This window comes from Lepidochelys kempii, chromosome 9, assembly GCF_965140285.1.
Source record: "Lepidochelys kempii isolate rLepKem1 chromosome 9, rLepKem1.hap1, whole genome shotgun sequence".
Taxonomy (NCBI): Eukaryota; Metazoa; Chordata; order Testudines; family Cheloniidae; genus Lepidochelys; species Lepidochelys kempii.
The window spans coordinates 55,482,454-55,496,635 of record NC_136388.1 but is presented as its reverse complement, the minus strand read 5'-3'; the positions used below and the strand labels follow the sequence as shown (position 1 = coordinate 55,496,635).

The window sequence follows — 14,182 nt, the reverse complement described above, 5'->3', positions numbered from 1 at the left end:
AGACATTTTTCAGAGTAGCAGCCGTGTTAGTCTGTATTCACAAAAAGAAAAGGAGTACTTGTGGCACCTTAGAGACTAACCAATTTATTTGAGCATAAGCTTTCATGAGTTACAGCTCACTTCATCGCATATAGCTCACTTCATCGGATGTGATGAAGTGAGCTGTAACTCACGAAAGCTTATGCTCAGATAAATTTGTTAGTCTCTAAGGTGCCACAAGTACTCCTTTTCTTGTTGTAGACATTGTGATTTAGAGAGGAGGAGATGATGATTTTTCTAATTTTGCTTACCCTATCACATTTCAAAGTTCATAGAACATCAGGGTTGGAAGGGACCTTAGGAGGTCATCTAGTCCAACCCCCTGCTCAAAGCAGGGCCAATCCCCAATTTTTGCCCCAGATCCCTAAATGGCCCCCTCAAGGATTGAACTCACAGCCCTGGGTTTAGCAGGCTAATGCTCAAACCACTAAGCTGTCCCTCTCCCCCAAAGAGTTGTTGAACCTCTTCCTTTAATGATTATTTACAGGACACTTAAAAGTGTGGGGGAGGAGAGAAAGCTGTATTTGTCTGAATTCTGAAAATTTTATCTGAATTCTGAAAAGGCAATTTCCTGTAAACTCTAATAGTTTCTTTTAGAGAAACAAGGTAGGTGAGGTCATATCTTTTACTAGTCCAACTTCTGTTGGTATACGATGCAAGCTTTTGAGCTACATAAAGCTCTTCTTTAGATTTTACTTCAGTTGGTTTTTGTAAAAGGTGTAAGCTTTATAATTTTTCCAGATGCAAAAGATTTTTTTTCTTCTCGTATAGTTTGAGTGGAATTTTCTGAAGCACACAGTGTTGGCTTAACTTTGATTCCAATGAATTAAATAAAATTGGAGTTAGGCATTCAGTGTTAATCTTTGAATATGGAGTGAGATTTTCATAACAAAGGTAAAGATAAAAATGGTATTTGACAGGAAATCATTTGAGGTGGTCCAGAAGCTGGGTAATACATGCAAGTAGTTTAGAATGGTCTCTGTCTTGCTCACTGTCAAGAGACCATTAAAATTTGATTGCACAGTGGTGGTTTTAGTAGGTGTTTTGGTCTTCATATTATCCTGTTTGTAACAAACTAAAAAACATTTTGTTCACAGAGTGGCTGACCTTCCATAAGGATGGCCAAGGTAAGAACAGCATTTGTATTTTCATTAATTACAACATAAAAGCATAGTTTTTTATTAAGGTTTTTAGATAGTGCAACCGTTCCTTCATGTGCAATGAATATAAAGTTTTTAGAGTGTGGGATCCACAGTCAAGTGTATAGAATATTTCAAATTTAGAGATGAATGAAAATAAACTTTGAACAGTTTGGTAACAGATGAAATTATGCAAAACACTGTTTATGAAAGTTGTTTCCCTATTGAGGTTATAAAGGGAAACCATGTAGCTTTTTTCCGCTGAGGTAATGTCCCTCACTTGAGCAAACCCTTTACCCCAACTGTACTATTTTGTATTTGAACTTCTCTTCTGCCACTGTGTACCCAGTTTTGCAGTCAGCAATGAACATTCAGGAAAAGGATGAACACCAGTTTAATTGGCTTTTGCCCCAAAAGCAAGCTGGGGGATGGACAGATCCTTTAAGCAAGATTATAAAAGCAACAATAGAGAATTTAAACGAAAAGATCATATAAATGTAACAATCAGCATATAAAATTCAGATTTCTTGTTCCACCCATTTTGTGTCAAAAGTAGAAATCGGAATGGCCCATATTAACCTATTGTCACTGACATAAATTGTGTAAAGTGTTTGAGTAGTATGTTTGGGGAGAATAACCAATATGTCTGAAAACTTTTTCTGCTATTCTTTAATGTTGGATGTGTTTATACATTGTAAATTGAAAATGAAAGTTGAGTCCTTTCCAGAGCACCCTCTAGTTTTCCTTCTGATTTTAATGAACTGATCACAGATTACTTTGAGCTAGAAGGGACACCTGTATTAAGTCAATCCTCTTGCTTTATTATAAGATTTCAAATAGATTATCATCAGATAACAGGTAGCTTTTAATTTTTTTTATTTGTATGTGTCAGAACTGACTAGAAATGTAGAGTTGCAATTTGATTTAGCGTGTGCATAAGTCCCATCCACACAACCACTTTTAAATTGGCGTTAAACACCACACATTTTTAAAAGTAGTTAGTATGATTACTACACAAGCATAGTCTGCTGAGGGTAATATTGAATATAATTTACTATAATTCTTGGAAGGATAGTTGGAATAAACTACACTAGTTGTGAAAACTTTCACTTAGCACAGTTAATCTATTCTGTGTTGTAAAATTGTCTTCAAAATTGTTTAACCATTATGGTAGTGTGAATATAGCTGTAGTGGGTTTCTGCACAACATGTAGTAGTAGTAGTGAGAAACGCATCCCATGAATTTTCAGTTTCATTTAAACTCTTGGAGGAAAAACATGCCATTTATTTTAATCTGGAAATGAAACAGATATAATAAAGCTGTTGCTATCTAATTTGTCAGTGAAAACTTTGATATGTAAATGTTTTTTAGGTTTACATTGTGCATGTGCAGCCAGTCATTTATGTATCTACACTTATAACAATATAATATACAAAAAAGGATTCCTATATTTACTTCAGGCACCTTTTGACAGTTATTTAGAAAAACAATGCAAATAAAATCAGCAGTGAAGTCACAACCAAAACCAAATCATGAATCCTTTCCATTCCCTAAAGCCTGAGTGGAAAAAGTAGGCCTTGCAATGTGTGATACACACCAACAGGTTTGGGTTCTTTCAGACCAAAGGTTGGGGTGTAAGTTCCAAAGGTGAGGGCCTTTTACAGAAAACACTCCTGCCAGCTCCCTCTGTTTTAACTTACGGTGACTCAAACTTGAGTGCCTATTCTGTAGAGAACAGTGTGAGCAATAAAGACTGAAGACTTCAAATATTTTCCCGCTCTGCCTCTAATTTGTAATTACAAGCTTCAGAACTGTCCTCAGTTATTTCAGCCTATAGCATATATAATCTTCTGATTATTTTATTTAGCAACCGCCTGCCCAATTTACCAATCCAGAAACTCCTGGCTATGTTGGATTTGCAAACCTTCCCAACCAGGTTCATCGGAAGTCTGTGAAAAAGGGCTTTGAGTTCACTCTCATGGTGGTTGGTAAGAGAATATTTTTAATAAATTCTTCTAATTAGAATTTAGAAAACTGGGGATTAGGCTGAATGCAATGTAACTTCTTGCGTGAAGGAAGTCTTCATATACTTTATATAGTATCCAGTGGTTCAGTCCTGTATAGTTGTATAGTTTAAAGATGATAATTAAACTCAAGTATACTTCAACGTGTTAATGAGCTAGCTGTTCCACATAAGTAGTAATACATCCAAACATTGTGTGTGGTAGCTAATTCTGTAGGTAAGATTAAGAAGGTCTTCTCACACCTTTTGTACTCATTACTTCCTCCTGTTTTGTCCTTTGGGACTTAAACTTTCTGTGCTTAAATGGGTTTAAAAAAAAAGTTTGAGGAAAAGTCTTATTTTGCTGTTTTGAGTTGGGACAACCTTTTTTTTTTTTTCCCCCTCACATATCCCTATTTGAACCATTTATTGTGCTCAGATAATGCAAAAATGGGTGAACTTTGAAACTCAGCATGTGGCCAGTCAGTGAGTAGTAGTGACTAAGCATGAAGAAAATTGGTGTAGCAATTTTCAAGTTTTAAATGTTCCATCCTTGCACATTTAGTTTTCCATTATTTGTTGTAATCGTAATTGTATTATGCATGCCCAGCAGTGTATGGGAGCTGATACAATTTCACTTGGAAAAAATGTCTGTAGGCATAAAATGATTAACTGTACAATTTTTTTTTAATGTACATTTAAATGGGAAATTGACAGGCCATTAAAATGAGATAGATAACTTTAGTGTTGCATAAGGAATAGCAGAAGAGGTCAAAAGAAACCCTTTCATACCAAACTGACCACCTCATTTGGCTCTGCAATTCAGCAGTCCTCAGACTGTCTCTTCACTCCCCACCAGGCTCCCAAGTCAAGGTTAACTCAAAAAGAAAAGTACTTGTAGCACCTTAGAGACTAACAAATTTATTTGAGCAAGCTTATGCTCAAATAAATTTGTTAGTCTCTAAGGTGCTACAAGTACTTCTTTTCTTTTTGCAGATACAGGCTAACACGGCTGCTACTCTGAAACCTGTCATTATGTAAGGTTAACTCAGACACATTACACTTACGTATCCATGTTACTGTGGAAACCATAACTTTTGAATTTCTGGATTTTGAGCATACTAGTTCTCAACCTTATAATATGTTTACTGAAAAGTGACATTTCAGGGTTCTATCCATCTGTTCCAGACTACCAGTAAAATTGTGGTTTTTAAAAACAAAAACAACCCAACCCAGCAGCCCAATCCCAGATCTGAAAACAAAGCTGTGTTATATCTTTCACACGTCGTTACTAGTAATAAAAACTCCCTTTCATTATTTGCTTCTGTCAGATGTACCTCACTGCAGGAGTTGGCTTGTGAGTCATGGAACTATTTGGTGGTAGAACCGTTAGTGGTTGTTTATGTACCACCTGAGTTGTAATCATTCTAGAGCCCAAGACTTATAAAAGACCACCTCGAATCCATAATTATTTCCTTGTTTTCTGCCAACAGAGCAGCCACAGCATTACGTCTGTCCTGTTTTTGTAGCTTACAGTTGAATGCTAGGAAAGCTTTGCTTTTCACATTTTATTAGAATAATTCATGAGAGCCTGCTTGCATTACCTAGAGTGAGAATTCAAAAAAATTTTAAATCAGTTATACTGTATTGAATGTCTGTTCCTTGCTAGTTTGGGTTTTCATCAGCTCTGCTGGCTTTGTTTTGGATAAAATCTTTACAGGATACATTTAAACAGCTTTTATATAAAATGTCAGTTTACTTTCTAAAACTTTATCTGCTAAGAAACCCCAATTCTCAAATTATTTATTTTTAACCTTTTTTGAAGTCTACTATTCTGTAATCCAAAACATTTAAACAATTAAGAGAACTATAAACACACTTTCTCTGCTGCAGCTAAATTTAATTCCCAGCACTCTGTGACATCAGCTGAAAATACAACTATGTAAAGTGGCTTTGGCATAGAGCCACGTATAAATTATTAAACAAAACAACCCAGTGTCTGCTCCATTCAAAAACAAATTCATGTATGGAAAAGAGACAACATTAGTAAAGGAGAAGACACTTATTTGAAAGTTTCTGTGTGGGATAGCAATGCTTACTGTATGTTACCTATCTGCCAATAGTTTTAAGGTATAAATAAAGATATTTGAGGAGAAAAATTAGGGAAAACAACTTCATTGAAATGCATTGTATTAGGAGAGTTTGGATGATACTTTGCTAACCTAGAGGGGCAGTAGATGTGAGTTAAAAATAAATTACTCAAAATTCTGATTATTTCAGTAATTTGGCCTGAATGTGTCTATCTTCTGTTCAGATATGTATAGGTAAACAAAGAGGGGGTTTAACTTTTTCTTCTGTTGTGAATCATATTTAATGTCTTTATTCTTTTGACCTATAATCTTATTCTTTAAAGTCAAATGTCTTCATTCCCAGGAAACTGGGATGGGATGGGATAAACCAAAAGGAAGCTTGTGTTAATTGACCAATTTAAGGTTTCCAGCACTAAACTACTGCCTTGTCTAGGTTTGGGATTAGCCCCAAATTCATTAATTGGTGGTCAGTTGCCAGTGTAGCTGCACTTATTCAAACTTTTAAAGTAGATAAGGAAAACTGTGGCTTGTTTTGGTGTGGAGCTTAGCCCAGTTTCAAGCAGTAGTAAACTCCATCAATAAAAATCATGGCTTTCTTGTTGCATGAAACTGTTCAGCCAGCAAGCTCCATTCCTGAATCAGCTGATTGTAGGAACTGGTTGTAATTTTTCAGTTTGAAAAATGGCCATTTTTCTAAAACATTTGACCACCTATTTAGCTGGTTGGGTTTTTCATTTTGTTATAGGTTTTTAATTTTCATTTTGGTCTTCATATTCAGTCATCACATTTGTGTTTGATCAGTGTCATTGGTCATATAGCCCAGGGGGATTGACAGGCCCATCTTTCGCTCTTTTTTCATTTTTATTTTTATTTTTTTTTGTTCAGTTCTGTTGATCAGTTTAATGAAGAACAGGATCTTTGACAAATCAGTTGGATACATTGTCAAAGATCCTCCCCACCACCTCCCCCTTTGAAACAGTTTGGCTACATCAGAAGCTGAGCAGTTTGACAGAGGTCAGGGTCTTCATCAAAGCAAATGGCTAAAGTGTCAAAGATCCTGGTCTTCAACTATGTAGCCATTCCGTTGTTGAAGATCCTTTTTGTCTGATGCAACATAAATGCCCTGAACTAGCAAACCTATTAATCACACATTGTGTTAGCCTTCAATTACAGGAAACATTATTCGGTGCATATGCCAAAAGGTAGTGTTGTACACCACTCTGTAACAGTTTCAAAAGACTTCTGCATACCATATCAGACAATATAAGTAGCAGATATAATTGTTTTCCATTGGCTAACCACAGCACAAAGATTTGATTGTGATGTATACCAGTAACATTTTTTTTCAATCAGTGACAGTTATTAAATAATCCCAGATGTACTTCAAACTCTTACTATATGCAAAAATTTCACTACAACTTTTAGTTTAAAAGCTACAGGAGACTGAAAAATCATAAGACTCAGACTGTGAATTTAAGGTCAATTAAAAAATTAGAGCTCTAACAGATTTACATGTAAGTCTTCAAATATCAAGCTTTACTTAGAGCTTATGTGCTAAAAATTTGGAATATATAAAATGAACTCCTGCTTTAAGCGCATAATAGTGGCCTGACTCTATCATTACCACTCCATGTCAGTTTAATCCACAATTTGAAAGACTTGGTTACATTTAACTTAAGAAAAATATCTATAATCAGATGTTATATATCATTTCTGAAAGGTTAATTATGTAGAACGTATTTATGATCAGCATATTTTCAAAATGAATCATAGGTGAATCTGGATTGGGAAAATCTACTCTAATAAACAGCCTGTTCTTGACAGATCTCTACCCAGAAAGGATAATCCCAGGAGCAGCCGGTAAACATTTTTATTTCCTAATGTCTCTTCAGTGTGAATGAACATAACATAAGAATGGCCCTACTGGGTCAGACCAAAGGTCCATCTAGCCCAGTATCCTGTCTTCCGACAGAGGCCAATGACTGGTGCCCCAGAGGGAATGAACGGAACAGGTAATCATCAAGTGATCCATTCCCTATCACGCATTTCCAGCTTCTGGCAAACAGAGGCTAGGGACACCATCCCTCCCCATCCTGGCTTATAGCCATTGACGGACCTATTCTCCATGAATTTATCTAGTTCTTTTTTGAACCCTGTTGTAGTCTTGGCCGAGAGTGGCCAACCTGAGCCTGAGAAGGAGCTAGAATTTACCAATGTACATGGCCAAAGAGCCACAGCAATATGTCAGCAGCCCCCCTTCAGTTCCCCACCCTGCTCCCAGTGTCTACCACCCACTGACCACCCTGCCGATCAGCGCCTCCCCCTCCCTCCTCGCACCTCCCGATCAGCTGTTTTGTGGCGTGCAGGAGGCTCTGGGGGAGGAGTGAGGGCACGACAGGCTCAGGGGTGGGCTCAGGAAGGGTTGGAGTGGGGACAGGGCCTATGGCAGAGCCAGGGGTTGAGCAGTGAGAGCCCGCCCTGTCACATTGGAAAGTTGGCACCTGTAGTTTCAGCCCCAGAGTCAGTGCCTATACAAAGAGCCATATATTAACTTCTGAAGAGCCGCTCCGGAGCCACAGGTTGGCCACCCCTGGTCTTGGCTTTCGCAATATCCTCTGGCAGAGTTCCACAGGTTGACTGCATTGTGTGAAGAAATACTTCCTTTTGTTTGTTTTAAACCTGCTGCCTATTTTTATTTGGTGACCCTTAGCTCTCATGTTATGAGAAGGAGTAAATAACACTTTCTCCACGCCAGTCATGATTTTATAGACCTCAATCATATCCACCCTTAGTCGTCTCTTCCAAATATGGTTGCATATTTGTGCTAGTGTAGCTGCGATAGGCATTTGTGACTGGAATACTGCAAACAGTATTCAAACTGCATTGGCTGGAGAGCCCTACTTGCTTATTATCTACTTTATGCGTGCTAGGGAGGCAGTACACTTCACCCCAGGAAACATGAGCCCTTTGCATCTGTTAATGAGCCCATGTGGTCAAGTGAGGAATGATGATGAATAGTACCAAAGAGTCTGCTTAGTTCTTTTTGGAAAAAAATGCCTTCATGGCACAGGAAGAAGGGAGGACAGAAGTCTTTTTGAAAATAAAGTCAACTTGAACAAAGATGCAGAAAATTCTCATAATACCTCCCTTAGCACTACAAAAGTGATTTCCACCCCTTCTTGTCAACTGTTGAGAATAGCCCACTTCCACCTTACTTGAATTGGCTCATTAGCACTGACCCCCACACACACTTGGTAAGGCAACTCCCATCTTTTCATACGCTGTGTATGTATACCTCCCTATTGTATTTTCCACTCCATGCATCTGATGAAGTGAGGTTTAGCCCACGAAAGCATATGCCCAAATAAATTTGTTAGTCTCTAAGGCGCCACAAGGACTCCTCGTTTTTGCTGATGCAGACTAACATGGCTATCACTCTGAAACCTCCCTTAGAGAAATTCTAAGTATAGGCATCACTTGGCTTCTTGCCTTGATAGACACACTGCTAATTTTCTTTATTTTTTTCTGCACATGCTTCCACTGAGTGTGCATAATTTATCTGTCCTGCATTCTCATTTGTCACACACCTGCCACATTTCTGCCAAAGGAATTTGAAGCTGTTAATGGATATTTTTTGTTTCCCTCTTCTGGGAATCTTCTCTTTTTTTTTTTTTTTTTTTTTTGGGTGGGGGGTGTTCTTTTTGCATTGCAGTTCCACTGCTTTCTTGTTGAGTGACTCATTTTCATTAGCTAAGCATGTCATGTGGCATGTCTGTCATTTTCTTCCAACAATGGAAAAGAACCTTCCCTATAAAAATAAAAGTACTCCGAAAGCTACTGTCTGTTTCTCATTCTATCTAAACTCATCCTGCCTGGCTTTCTGCTACAGATTTAAAGAAACAGTACACATCCTCAGATGTCTTGAAAAAACGCTTCTATGGAAAATTTTGTGTCTGCTTCTGATGTCATGTGACCCCAAGAATAAGGTTATTAGTAGAGAGAGCCTCTTAAATGGTTCCACTTGCTGGATATTCTTGATCTAGCCTTAGAATTAACTAAATTTATGAGATTTCTTTTTAAGATCAAGTTTGCTGTTTTATAGAAAAAATTGAAAGGACTGTGCAGATTGAAGCTTCAACAGTTGAAATCGAGGAAAGGGGTGTTAAGCTCCGTTTGACAGTTGTAGATACACCAGGTTATGGTGATGCCATCAATTGCCGAGACTGGTATGTATATAAAGGGTTTATTGACCTATAGAAAAGAGGATTTACGTCTCCCTTTGGATTCTTTGAAGTTCATTCTCATACTCTTTTCTCAGGACTAAATCGCTGAAGTGCAGGTACATTGTGCGCCTAGCACAATCACAGAAATGTAGGGTTGGAAGAGATCTTTGGAGGTCATCCAAGCCCATTCCCCTGTGTTGGGGCAGGACCAAGTATACCTAGACTATCTCTGATAAGTGTGTGTCTAACTTAAAAACCTCCGTTGCTGGGGATTCCACAATCTTCCCTTGGTAACCGATTCCAGTACTTAACTATATTTTGTGTTAAAGTTTTCCTTAAAATGTAAACTAAATCTCCCGAGCTTCAGGTTAAGCCCATTACTACTTGTCCTACCTTCAGTGAACATGGACAGCAATTGATCAGTGTCCTTTATAACTCCCCTTAATATATCTGAAGATTATCAGCCCCCCCCTCATTTTTTCTTTCCCCCCCCCCTCCGAGGCTAAACATGCCAGGTTTTTAACTTTTCCTCCTAGGTTTTCTAAACCTTTTGTCGTTTTTGTTGCTCTTCTCTACTCTCTCCAATTTGTCCATATCTACCTTAAAGTGTTGTGCCCAGAACAGAACACAGTACTCCAACTGAGACTTCACTAGTGTGAGTAGAACAGGACAATTACCTCCTGTTTCTGACATACTGCACTCCTGTTAACAACCCCCACCCGGAATAGTAGCTTTTTTTTTTTTTTTTTTTTTGCAACTGTGTCACCTTGTCGGCTTATATTCAATTTGTGATCCACTCTCACCCCCAAGTTATTTTGTACAGAACTATTGTCTAGCCAGTTGTTTTTTATTTGATTTTTCCTTTTAGTGTAGTAGTTTGCACTTGTCTTTATTGACTTTCAACTTGTTGATTTCAGACCAGCTCTCCAGTTTGTCAAGGTTGTTCAGAATTCTAATCCTGTCCTCCAAAGGATTTGTACCCCTCCCAGCTTGGTGTCCTCCACAAATTTTATAAGCATGCTCTCCATTCCATTATCCAAGTCATTAATGAAAATATTGAATAGTACCGCAGCCCAGAACTTTTCACTGGGGGTAACCCATGCAGTGTACCCACTAGATACATCCTCCCAGTCTGGCAATGAGTCATTGATACTGAGTGTGGTTTTTTTTCAACCAGTTATGCACCCCTTCCCTATAGTAGTTCCATCTAAACCACGTGGCAGTTAACGTACCAGTAATGGCACATTTAGGTACTATATTAAAACATAAAAGGCAGTTTGTTGTAACATAAATACTTTTATAATTCAGTTATTGTATCTTTCTACTAATTTATGTATTTGAAGTGTTGAATCTGAAACATGACTTAGCGGAAAGACAGGCTTGCTTTATTGCTTTGAAGGGATCTCATTTGGGTGTGTTTTTAAAAATCCTTATTTTTACAAATCGATCGTGTATGTTCCAGACCAATAGGATAAAGAGTATTTTAGCACTCTGATAAAATTACTCTTCTGTAGTGCCCAGTGTTTTGCACAGTCCTTGATAATCATGAACTCTTGCCAGATATGATACCTTAGCATTTGCTTGAGTCATGATAACAAGGAGTCCGGTGGCACCTTAAAGACAAACAGATTTATTTGGGCATAAGCGTTTGTGGGTAAAAAACCACTTCAGGTATATGGAGAAGTGTTTTTTTACCCTTGAAAGCTTATGCCCAAATAAATCTGTTAGTCTTTAGTTGCCACTAGACTCCTTGTTGTTTTCTGTGGATACAGACTAACACGGCTACCCCCTGATACTTGACTCATGATGTTATACTTGCCTTTAAAGTTCTGGGCATGCGGTATATTGGAGTGAATTAAATCAGCACTACTTTTTGTTGTGTGGGGGGTTATAACTCTTTATAAAATTTATATGCATGATGAGATTTTAGCAAGAATATTGAAGTTTTTATAAAACTACAATACTGGAAGAAAATCTTGCCTTGCTTCTTTAGGAAAAATCTGCATTTTACAGAGTAACTTATATAACTTAATTACAAAATAAAAGCTGGTGAGTAACTAGGGTGACTGCTGGTGACTTTCAAGGACCTGTTAAAGGAATTAACTTATTCAGATTTATTAAACTATTGTAAGAGTGCCCATCCATGATCTCTGCATGCCCATGACAGTCTTAAAGATGCACTAATAAATAGACCTGTCACTTACTTTAGATCAAATAACCCAGCAACAAAATATAGGAAATTAATTGACGTTCCCCACACAATCCTTCATAAATAGGGTGAAATTCCTTTTATTCTCTGTTCTGAGCTTTGTCATCTAATTCCAATTTTGTTTTCATGCTTTTTAAGGTGAACAGGGAATTTGCAAGGCTTTAAGTGAGCTATAGTGCAGCCCATTATGTACTCTTTCTAATTGAAAATGACTAAGATGGGAAGTGGGACTTGGATCATAGATAGCAGCAAGCAGTTCAGCAGAATTTAATTAGAAAATGGTTCATACCATCTTTTTTTGGGTACAAAATGTTCAAATTCCTCTCTCTTACAGAAAGTGATGAACTACCATGTCTGCAGATGTGCTGGAGATACAAAAGAAAAAGCCCACATCTTGATTTGTCTTAACTCAGGCCTTGCCTACACTAAAGGGAAAAGTCAATCTAAGCTATGCAATTTGAGTTACATAAATAACATAACTCAAATCAACATAGCTTAGATCTTACTGTGGGTTCCACGCTATGCAACATCGATGGGAGACGCTGTGCTGTCTACTCCCCCTACTCTGCTCTGTCCGTATAGAAGTTGACCGGAGAGTGATCTGCGGTCAATTTAGTGGGTCTTCACTAGAACCGCTAAATCGACCACCAATGCATTGACCACCACTCATGGATCCCCCAGTAAGTGTAGACAGGCCCTCGGTCAAGCCTCTTGCCTCCCAAGTTTCATATGCTAAGTGTAATCGCCTCACATTCAGACTTTCAAAAATAAACAAAAAGTCCTCTCTAAAAGGTACTGGAGAGAAATGATAAGCAATTCCCTGGCAAACATTTTTAAGATACAGTTAAAGGTAAAGATAAACAAGAAATAAAAATATTTATTTTTGAGTTTTAAATTAAATTGTCAGATTTCTACATACAACTTTAACTGATCTATTGCTGGTCAAATATCTTATGGGTGAAATCAAGAAGATTCAAATATGGTTTACTGCAGCCAATACATACTCTGGAGTGTGCCTCAGGTAGATTAGGGTTCTTTGACTTACAGTGGAAAGATGACCATAAGACACTGTCTGGACTGTATGTAGAGGTAAGACTTGCAGAAGTGTTGTTTCTTGCTGCTGTTAAGTGAATGAAGTGGACAAAGGCTGATGTAGCTAGTCCACCCCTCAGATATGGAATTAAAAGGAAGTTTGGTTGGGTCTATAGGTTCTCTTGCAAGAGCAGAGACCGTTTGGACAGGCAATATAATGTATATGCAAGGGGGCAGACAATAATAGCAGCTCCAGTACTGCTTTCCTACCTCTGAGCATATATCATATCCATGTTAAAAGCAGGCATAAATGCTAGTGCAGATCTGTTGTGGAACAGATGTAGTCTTAAATCTTGTATAAGTGACTTAAAGCTGAGCTTTATTTCTTACGAAAATTTAAGTAAATGTCAGTCCATAAATATAACTGGAATTTCTCAAAGCCCCTTCATGGGCACTAGTAATTACTCTCCATAAGTACTTATGTTTATAGTTATGTATGCCAACATTTTAGACTGTATAGCCACCACACGGTTTTACAGAACTGATATTTATGATCAAATAAACTGATTGCTTATGACATAGATGTGATAAGCAATTGGATGCATTTTCTCAGATCTGTTGCATCGCAGTTCAACAGGCCTGCTACTACACCACCAAAGCTGACTTATTTTTTTTTCCCCAAACTGAGTTGGAACGTTTAAGTCAAGAGTATCTTGAACATCTGTTTAATATTAACCCAAGAGGAAATCTCAGGAGAAAGTCACTAGAGGAATAAATATAGTACTGATTTTTTCACTACCCTTGTGCATTTTCTATATATATAATCATTAAAGCAGGAGTTTGACTTGCCTAATGTCCAAGAGTGTATACTATTGTGGTCTCCAATCTTGTTAGCTTATCTTATTTTCACGGCCCCAGTACTTGCTTGATATTGGGGGGTAGATATTAGGTTGGCTGGTTAAGAGATAACTTGGTGGTTTATTTTTTCTTTGAAAAAATACTATAAAACCCCCCTTCAGAATATGGAGTGTGAGCATCTAAATGGTCAGCATAGCTGTATTAATCCACATGTTTCTTACAGTTTTAAGACCATAATTTCTTATACTGATGAGCAGTTTGAGCGGTATCTGCATGATGAGAGTGGCTTGAACAGGCGGCATATTGTAGATAACCGGGTACACTGTTGCTTCTACTTTGTTTCACCATTTGGTCATGGGTAAGTATCAATGCACTTTATTTTATATTTTATTTTATTTTACTTTTTTTTTTTTTTGGACAACTTTTACTCTAAGAGTTTTTGCTCACTAAGTTTTGAAAAACAAGACAGATCATATAGAAACCGTTACATATCACTATTAGAGGTGGTGAATTTACCCTTTTGGGGAGAAGTAGGGGACGTTTAGGATGACAATCTAGAATTGTTGAAAATGGAAACTTTTTAATAATTG

The 14,182-nt window shown here is 37.6% G+C and overlaps 1 protein-coding gene across 14 annotated transcripts in view; it reads left to right on the top strand.

Moving 5' to 3' along the window:
- The window catches only part of SEPTIN2 (septin 2), a 111,966-nt gene that overhangs the window by 4,723 nt on the left and 93,061 nt on the right, over positions 1 to 14,182 (top strand). For 11 of the 14 annotated variants that reach the window (XR_012160861.2, XR_012160864.2, XR_012160860.2 and 8 more), the window contains exons 2-6: positions 1,137 to 1,166; positions 3,046 to 3,166; positions 7,044 to 7,130; positions 9,373 to 9,496; positions 13,816 to 13,950. Coding sequence is in view for 6 of the 14 variants with exons in the window: in XM_073360463.2 (XP_073216564.1) it covers positions 1,158 to 1,166; positions 3,046 to 3,166; positions 7,044 to 7,130; positions 9,373 to 9,496; positions 13,816 to 13,950 (476 nt within the window). In the remaining 8 variants the exon portion in view is untranslated. The remainder of the gene's footprint in view (positions 1 to 1,136; positions 1,167 to 3,045; positions 3,167 to 7,043; positions 7,131 to 9,372; positions 9,497 to 13,815; positions 13,951 to 14,182) is intronic. The other 3 variants (XR_012160865.2, XR_012160866.2, XR_012160867.2) reach the window with 3 other exon arrangements.